Source organism: Malania oleifera, chromosome 7 (assembly GCF_029873635.1).
Source record: "Malania oleifera isolate guangnan ecotype guangnan chromosome 7, ASM2987363v1, whole genome shotgun sequence".
Lineage (NCBI taxonomy): Eukaryota > Viridiplantae > Streptophyta > Magnoliopsida > Santalales > Ximeniaceae > Malania > Malania oleifera.
In genome coordinates this window covers 70,373,152-70,383,399 of record NC_080423.1, presented here as the reverse complement: position 1 = coordinate 70,383,399, position 10,248 = coordinate 70,373,152, and the positions used below count along the sequence as shown (strand labels likewise).

The 10,248-nt window shown below is 36.6% G+C and overlaps 1 protein-coding gene across 1 annotated transcript in view; it reads right to left on the bottom strand.

The window, feature by feature from the left end:
* Positions 1-2,604: 2,604 nt before the first annotated feature.
* The window catches only part of LOC131159698 (psbP domain-containing protein 6, chloroplastic), a 29,821-nt gene continuing 22,177 nt past the window's right edge, over positions 2,605-10,248 (bottom strand). The window contains exon 3 of the mRNA XM_058114807.1: positions 2,605-3,139. Coding sequence (XP_057970790.1) covers positions 2,969-3,139 — 171 coding nt within the window. The 3' untranslated portion in view covers positions 2,605-2,968. The remainder of the gene's footprint in view (positions 3,140-10,248) is intronic.

Genomic DNA, 10,248 nt, shown 5'->3' with positions numbered 1-10,248 from the left:
GACCATGAGTTACAAACATGATATGGAAATTTTACTGAGGATACTCATGGGCCGAATAAATGAGAAAAGAATGATATAATGGAAATAAACTGAAATGAAAGAAAGATGAGAAAAATAAATGAAAGTAGGAAATGGGAGACAAAGTTTATAACAATTGTGTTTTACATTTATATAGTTATTTGCACATATCATATATCATATCAGTTGAATAATGTTTTGACTGAATATATATATATATATATATATATATATATATATGTATATTGATATAATTGCGCTCATATTGCCACACGTTGTCAATAACTTATTCTATCTTACTGATATGTATCTCACTCAAGTATTAAATATTTCAGGAAACCGAGATCGAGTTGGTAATAGAGCTCCCAGATAGAGTGGAGCAGGAACCCTGATATATAGGGTGAGTGTTTGATCTAGGGATGAATATTTTCCCTAGAGTTTTGTTATTTTGGGGTGTTTGTTGATGTATATATTTTTGGATGGATTATACTCTAGTATGTATATTCGCTGTGGCGTATGTATATATTGTCTTCCGTTGATAAGTATTTAAAATATAATGTGACCGGTATACCCGTGCCCATTGCGACTCAGGTGATATGTATGGTATCAGGGTGTTGACATGTCCGATAAATATGATGTAAAAAAAAAATGGTATGAAAAATCGGAGCGTCACATACACGGCCTGATTTGGCTTTTGCAATCCACAAAGTCGGCAAGTTTATGCATAATCCACTTGAATCACACTAGCAAGCCGTAAGTGAATACTTCGCTATCTTAAACATTCAGTTTCAACAAGCTTGCTAATCTCTAAAGCTATAGACTTCAAACTTCATGCATTCTTAGACTCGAATTGGGTAGCAGATAGGGATGATAGAAGATGTGTGGGTGCTTATTATATTTATCAGAGTCTTAACTTGATCTCCTAGCATTGTAAACAGCAACCAACAGTGGCTCGTAGCATCACTGAGGCTGAATACAAGGCACTAGCAAACACTGCAGCCGAGCTAATGTGGATCAAATCAGTTCTAACTAAACTCAGAATTTCTATTCAATAACCATCTGTTCTTTGGTGTGACAACATTGATGCCACTTATCTCACATCCAATCCTGTGTTTCGTGCAAGAACAAAACACATAGAGATCGACTTTCATTTTGTTCAAGATCAAGCCCATTACAAACAATTAATAGTTTAGTTCATCTCTAGTCATGATCAGTTAACAGATGCACTAACTAAACCATTACCACCAAAGAAGTTTCGAGATGTTCAATCCAATATAAATGTTCGTGATCTCCCCTTTAAATTGAGGGAATGCGTAGAAGATCAAGTGATTTCAACTGAAATTACTACTGAAGATAAGGAAATATGATTCTAAAGACTTCAAACTTGAATTTGAATTTGAATTTAAATTTAAATTTGATTTTGAATTTAAATTTAAATTTGATTTTGAATTTAAATATTAGGAAATTAATTGTAAATGTGTCTATATATACTGCATGTAAGTTACAAACAAATCAATGAGAAATACAAAATTCTTTCAAACACTTTCTCTCATCTATTTCTTTACAATCAGAATGCAAATTAAAAGATATTAAAAAAAATAAGATTACTTAATAATTATATTTTAAAACTTCTCTCATACCAAAAACAATCTTATTGTACACAAAATTTGAAAGTGGTAAAAATATTTTTTTTTTCGATTACTTTGAAAAGTTTTAAGTTTGGAATATTTCCATTTTTCCATTTTACTTTAATTCACACTACATATATATACACAATGTTTTAATCCAATAAAACTGAATCTTAGATTTTAAATTATTCTAAGAAGTGGCTGTAATAAACTTGATTTTGATAATTATCATTTTTCTAGTTTTCAATTTTTACAAACGTGTATAGAGAAATTTTTTACACAAACAAAAAAACACCGAACATCCTATCTATTCTTCGCTCGGACCAGCAAAAACAGAAACGCCTACTGTTTTGGAGGCATTGGTTCTAAGAAAAGGAAAGGTCACTTTGTTCACTTTCCTTAGCTTTCACTGTCAATAGCAATCAATAAAAGAAATGAACATTCAATCATAAAGCAAGTCGCAGTTATTGCCCATGACTCTGTTTTACTTTACAGCCTAAATCCTACTGCTACGATTTGTGACATTGCCAGTGATGTGAACTGTCATCAAATCACACTGACCTACTGCTGGAGAAAATATTGGTGAAAAGCCACTTTGAGGTCTCACCCTATCTCATGATGAAGTAAATTCTACCTCTAGTGCATATAAATTTCAACCCAATTTTGAAACAAGTTGAAACATCAAGCAAATTTCCAACACTCAATCCTCTTTGAAATCAATAATCCAAAACCATAGCAACTGAAGAACTAAAAGTGGCTCACCAGATGAAGCTGAACAAACTCTCCATTGGCAACAACCCCATCTTGATCCTAATCTGTCATCAACAGCTCTTCTTTCTTCCTTCCTCTGCCTTTATGGGGTGTCAACTCGATTGTCAATGTCAATATTGCACCCCTTCAGAGCCTAATACTGCTGCATGCTTACAGGTTAAAATACAGATATCCAACCAAAAGTCAATAGTAGAAATGCATAATTCAGAGGCATTCCAGATGAATAAAATGTGATTAAAAATACCCAGAAGCAAATTGGCTGCAGCAATAGAATAAGATGGGTCCATTTACAGAAGGAATTCATATTTGGTGTTGGGAGATAAGGGGCTGCATACAAGGGCTTCCCTGGTGTGGCATTGATGTAATGGTCATTCTGCCAATATATATATTTAAGCATGTGTCCCAGCATTTCAGTCCGATAGAAGTGATTTCATATGCCAAAAATGGAAAAAACCCACTGCTCCGGAATACTTTTAAGCATCTTGGCCATCGTTGGCTGCGAATTTGCCTTTTTGCTCAGATAAACTTCTGTTCTTCCACCGTTGACAAAATTACACTTCAAAAGAATCAAGCATGGCTTTCAGAGTTTTCTGGAATGTCTGCCACTGTTTATCATTTGCACTAGCCACAAATAGGACGACTGTGTCTCCCTTTGCCGTTGCCTTTGCAAGATTGTGTGAACCCGTTAAAGCATATGGAGTGTCAAGCACATACTTGTAATACTGTAAGCATCAGGTTCAAAAGAGTATTATGGAGGTGAGTGTAGGTAAGAATAAATTTTCTACAAATAGTAAAAAAAAAATAGAAAAATTTAAAAATAGAACTTAAAAAATATGAAAGTGGTTTTTAGTGCACAATTGTAAGAAGAAGAAGAAGAAAAGAAGAATAGCAAAAGTTGGTGAGTGAGCGTGTGTGTGTGAGTGGTCAGTGCTCAGACATGAGAGGGATAAGGGTTTAGGCAAAGAGATCAATTAATCATCCACTTAAACCTTAACTACAAGCCTATATTCATAGGCAAACAAAAAAAAATTTAGAACTTCAAAAATTACACTATGACCCCAAAATAACTAAAATATCCAAAAATAATTCTAAACTGAAAAAAGGGTTAAATACACTCCTACGCATTACCGACTTGGCAAGTTTCATATTGCTTACCTGTGGTTAAAAAATTTGCACTTAAACCTACCAGAAGATTGATCCATCAAATCCATAACCAACCTGCTATTTCATATTGCCATCGGTTGTTGAAAATTTGCACTTAACTCACCTGAAATCAGGTTACTTGTGACTTTCAAAACTTGTAGTAGGTCCATTAAACATGTTACCAACCTTTAATGTTCAAAAGTCATAACAAAGAGCTAAAAAACGGGCATAATAGAGAATGACTTGGGGGCTAGGGCCCATATTTCATTTCAAAATGAATGAAATCAGCCAAATCCCCTTCTCAATCCAATCTTAGTTCATGATTGGGGCAAGAGGAAAGAAAAAGGCACACTGGCACAGCAATCCATAAGAGATTGCAATCTACTAATGTTTGACTCTGGATGTTGTGTGCACTAATTTGAGAATAAGTTGGGTAGTGTCTATGAAATGCTCCAGCACAAAAAATGCTTAAGAATGCTTCAAGTGTCCACTCCTATTTAGCAATTCAAATATTAACCTTTTGATCTGGTTGAGGAAATATCTTCTTGGTAGACCCCCCTCTCCCATAAGTGGGTAATGTGCATTTAATATTTAAATAAAATTCCTAAAATATCCATGTTTCTCAAATTTTTTTTTAAAAAAAATCTTTACTTTCTAAATTTTCTAGCAGAATATGATCTAATATTTGCCCAAGCCATATTGAAGAATGACAAATTTAATTAGATTTGGCTGAGGAATATGTGGAGGGAAAAAAGAAGTAGGCGCTGGGGGTTTAGTTTCAAAGATGGAGAAGACATCATTTCAAGGTGACTCGCAACAACAACCATCTAAATAAATAATAAATCAAAATTCTAGAACAGTTTCACTATTTGGGAAGAGACAACATGCAAGAGCATCTAAAATATTATGCTCTCTAACACACTCCTTAAGGAGCCAAAAAGGCACCTACATATACAGCCGCTCAAAAATAGCTCCCTCTCAAATCAAAGGAATCAAATTAACTCTCACTCATAGCAGGTATGCACATCAACTCCTCTTGAGGTCAACTCTTTAATTTTCTTTTCTTCCAATAAAAAAAATTCCTCTTTAATGAGAGAATAAACTCTAAATTTATTACAAATTACTCCTCTCTTGAATGAGAGATTTATTGTGAAGCATGAATGCATTGACTAAGGCATGGGAAAACAAGTAACTCCTCTCTTGAATGAGAGCTTAAATGAGAGATTATTGTGAAGCATTCATATATATGGGGTTGGTCCATCATAATAAATCTCTCCCTCTAGTCACATATTGATGATAATTTTCTTCTTCCATCTTCTCCATCTTATGCCCCTTTAGACATATTTCACAAACGACAAATTCTAATCAAGTCCAAGCAATGCTTGAACTTAATCAATGCTAGAGACTTCGTCAACATATCTATAGGATTATCAGCAATACCAATTTTTTTTCCAATAATTTTCCCTTGTGAAATAATGTCACGAACAAAATGATACATGACATCAATATGTTATATTTTTTCATGAAACATTTTGATCCTTAGTCAAATGAATAACACTATGGCTGTTACAATGAACCATAGTCATGTCCCAACAAGATACAAGCTCACAATCAAACCCCCTAAATAATAACTTCTTTGGTTGTCTCTACTATTATCATGTATTCTGCCTCGATAGTGGATAACACTACAGCATGTTGTAAACTTGTCTTCTAACTTATGGCACATCCTCTGAGAGTGAACACATAACCACTGATGGATCTTCTCTTGTTGAGATCCTCAACAAAATCTGAATCAACATAACCAATAGCACTAGACCTATGTCTCCTAAATTCTAAACAAGCATAAGAGGTACCTCTTAGATATTGAAGTATCCATTTTACTGCTTTCCAATGCCCTTTATTTAGGTTAGTCATGTACTTGCTCACAACACTAAGGCATGTGAGATGTCTAGACGAGTACAAATCATAGCATGCATTAGACTTCCAACTGCAGTAGAATAAGGAATATGTGACATGTAATCACTTTCTCGTCTAATTGTGGAGACAAAATAGCTAAAAGTTAGAAATGAGCAGCAAGTGGAGTGCTAATTGGATTGGCAATTGTCATGCCAAAACACTGTAGAACTTTTTCAATATATTTCTTTTGTGTTAAATATAACAATCCTTCCTTTCAGTTCCTGTGAATTTCCATGCCAAGAATCTTCTTAGCTGCTCCTAATTTTTCATTTCAAATTTCCCGTCAACTAGGCCTTTAACTTGTTAATCTCAAATTTTTCTTTATAATCAATAAGCATATGATTCGACATATAACAAGAAGTAAATAAAGAACCATCTTTATGTTTCAAAAAGCGCACACAACTATCACGCTTGCTTCTTGAATGACAGTTGTCCAACATAACAAGTTGAACATTTTATACCACTGATGAGGAGATCTTGAATCCATATAACCATTTCTTAAATAAACAAACATGGTCTTTTTTTTCCATCTATGTGCAAATCAATGCGTAGCGTGCAGAAACCGATCTTACAATGCGGTAACCAACGATGAATAATATGGAAAAACAATCACACAGATTATATGAAAGCAATAAAACAATGACAAAGGATTTACGTATTTCGGCAATGCCTACGTCCACAGGAGCAAACTGCTATAATTTTCACTATCTTGTGTCAAGGACTAGAGTTGCAACATACAACATTGTATATATGCTAACCCTCTTCAACCCCTCAGAGGATTTCCCCCCGAAATCCCAACCTATTCAACTTCCCAATTCAAGATTCAAAAACAGCGTTGAGTAACCGAGCAAATTTTCGATGGTTTCAGACATACTGTCGACAGTTTATTCCCGAGACCAACCCATCGATGGTCTCTACCAACCATCAACAATTCCTTCCTGAGCCAAACTCCATCAATGCAACTTTGCAAAACCATCGACAGTTTCCTCTGCAAACCAGCTTCTCTATTTTTATTTTTATTTTTATTTTTTCACCATGTTTTCTTTGTACATGTTTTCCACTCAATATATGAGCCACATATTACAACAATCTCCACTTGGAGAATATGCAGCCCGTAGGAGAAAAACGAAAACATAACCCGCAGCTCCACCTGAAACAATAGGTTGGGACGCCTCCCGTCTAGCATCTGGAGACGTTAAGCAAGTTCAAGCAATGCTTGAACTTATTCGTGGTAACAGGCTTTGTCAACACATCTACTGCATTCTCAGAATTGTGAATTTTCTCAAGCAAGAGTTCACCAGAAGAAACCAATTCTCAAATCTTGTGAAATCTCATATCTATGTGCTTGGTCCTCACATGATACACCTGGTTCTTCGCCAAATAAATGGCACTCTGACTATCACAAAGCTGCTGATTACCACCTTGTTGAATACCCAACTCCTTGACCAATCCTGTAAGCCACAATGCTTCCTTGGCAGCTCCGGCCACTATCATATACTCCGACTCAGTTGTAAATAGTGCAACTAGAGACTGCATCATGGATCTCCAACAAATAATCCTTCGCACAAGGGTGCACACATACCCTGTTGTAGACCTTCTATCATCCAAGTCCCCTACATAGTCTGCATCCACATATCCCACAACTGAAGGATCACTTTGTTGCCTACCGAATATGATGACATAGTCTGTAGTACCCCTCAAGTATCTAAAAATCCACTTGACTGCATCTCAATGTTGTTGACCCGGATTGGAAAGAAACTTGCTCACCACACTAACAGCTTGTGCCAAATCCGGTCTTAGCATACATCAAGCACCCCACTGCACTAGCATATGGAACCTTTGACATGTCATAAACATCACCATCCGTCTTTGGGCACTGGGCGGTAGACAATCTAAAATGATTCGCCAACGATGTATTTACCGATTTTGCATTATCCATGCTAAACCTCTCAAACACCCTCTCAACATAGCTATACCCTGAGATAACCATAATCTCCCTGCAGCTCTATCCCTGCAAATCTCCATCCCAAGAATCTTCTTGAATACACTCCAATCCTTCATATCAAACTCTTTGCTCAATAGAGTTTTCAATTGATAACCTCAGTCATACTTTTCGCGGCAATCAACATGTCATCCACATAAAGTAACAAAAAAATAAGTGAAACATCATCAAGACTCGCACCTTCTGTAGCCAATCAGGATCATCTAGGAGTCAAAACATTTGTACCACTACCTCGGAGACCGCCTCAACCCATAAAGTGATTTCCTTAGTTTACAAACCAAGTGCTCCTATCCAAATTGACTAAACCCTTCTGGTTGTACCATGTAAATCAGCTCCTCCAAAACACCATGGAGAAACGTTGTCTTTATGTCCATCTGCTCCAAATGCATATCGAAATGTGCCACCAATCCCAACACTACCCTAATGGAAGTGTGTCTGACCACAGGGAAGAAGATTTCATCATAATCAACCTCTTTCCTCTGTGAGTAACCTTTGACTACTAACTGAGCCTTAAACTTCTCTCCTTTTTCTGATACCACTCCTTTCTTCCTATAAACCCATTTGCATCCTATCGCTCTGTTCCCTTCTGGAAGCTCCACCAACTCTCACGTCTGATTCTTATGCAGTGACTTCATCTCCACCATAGCACCCATCAATCTACTTTTCTCTTGGCTATGCACCGCCTCTTGAAAAGTAGTAGGATCCTTGCTACTAATAATGAGGGCATAAGACACCAGATCATCACAATCGTACCTGGGTGGTGGCCTAATAGTTCGTTTGGGTCTATGTATAGTTATACTGTGATCATGGTTTTAAATCGCAGTAGCGGGTAGCGTAACGTAACGGTAACGGGTGTAACGGGAAGCAGGAGTAGCGGATGTTACATAATGGGAAGCGGGTGTAACGGCCGTGAATTTTTTTGAAGCACGCACAACCTTGTGCATATTAGCGTACTTGCATGTTTTAAACTTTTAGCCATTCTTAGAAAGGGTTTTAGTGTATTTTGGACCCTTTAGTTCGAGTAACTAAGTTATTTGGTAAGGGCAACAAGTTTACATTTGTTTTAAACCATCATTGATAGAAAATTACGTGTGTACGCGTATTTATACTTCTCATTGTTCTTATTTATGATAAATTCTTATGTGTGCTAAATGAATTAATAAAATAAAATACATTATACACTCCATTAATCTATTAGACACATAAGACATACGAATAATATAAATATAAAATAGCTAGAAAAGAAAGAAGGTTGAAGTTGAAAAATAAAGAACATAAATATCACATTACTAATATTATTAAAAAAAAAATTTCCTAACAAGTTAGTATTTTGAAATTGTTAATTAATGCATCTATTATGAGTATTTAAAGAAATAGTAAATTTTGCATCATTGTCATCATCATTATAATCTTTTCCCCCTCTTGCAACTTGGTATATTGAGAATAATATTTGAAAGAGAGAGAAAAAGTGAGAAGAAAAAGTAAAAAATAAAATATTTTTTTGGTGTAACAGTCCTGTAGTGGTTACGTAATGGCCGTAGCGGCCTTTACGTAACGGTCGCGGTCTGTATCAGCCGCTACGGCTGTGATTTTTCTTCCCACCGATTTCGCGGTGTGTAACGGTATCGGTAACCCAAAAAACATTTACGTAACGGCGTTACGTAACGGTCGCGGCCTTTATTTAAAACCATGACTGTGATGCTGCTGGTCACTTGAGTTAGAACTCCCTGCATTCTGAACATTTTCATCACTGCCTTGAGTCTTTAACTCCACTAGCACCACATGCTCAATGTTGCTATAGTTTTCTGGCACCTGTTTCTCTTCTTCTTCCTCCTGAGTACGCTACAACATGGCTTTCTCATAAAAAACCACATCTCTATAGATCACCGCCTTGTTTGCCTTTGAATCCCACAACTTGAGCCCTTTCACACCTTTCTGCTACCCCAGAAAAATGCACCATCTAGACTTTGCATCAAGTTTTGATCTCTCCTCACTAGAAACGTGCACATAAGTCAGACATCCAAACACTCTCAAACTAGAGTAGTCTACCGAATTGCCTATTCACACCTCCTCTGCAGCTTTCCTATCTAGTGATGCCCTTGGTATTCAGTTAATCAAGAAACACGCCATACTCACTGTCTCTACCCAAAAGTTCTTTGCAAGCCCTGAATTCAGCTTGAGACACCGAGCTCTTTCAACTACAATTCGGTTCATCCTTTCCGCCACACCATTTTGTTGTGTCTTGCTTACTGTGAAATGTCTCCTTATGTCATGCTACTCGCACAACTCCATGAACCTTGAATCAGTGTACTCAATTCCATTGTTTGACCTGAGGCATTTTATCTTCCTCCCGGACTGGTTTTCCACCTCAGCTTTCCACAATTTGAACTTGGCAAACGTTTCTAACTTGTGCCGCATGAAGTATACCCAGACCTTTCGTGAGTAATTATCAATAAAACTCACGAAGTACATATACCCACGCTGTGATGTTACTATTATCGGCCCCCAAACATCTAAATGAACATAGTCAAGAATCCCTTCTATATTGTGTGTGGCTATTTTGAACTGCACCCTATTCTGTTTCCCAAGAACGCAATACCTGCAGAAATTCAACCTGCGTGTTTTGACACCCTTCAAAATTTTTTTCTTATAAAGCTCCATCATCCCTTGCTCACCTATATGTCCTAACCACATATGCCAACACACCTTCATTACCCCACTTTCAGTCCT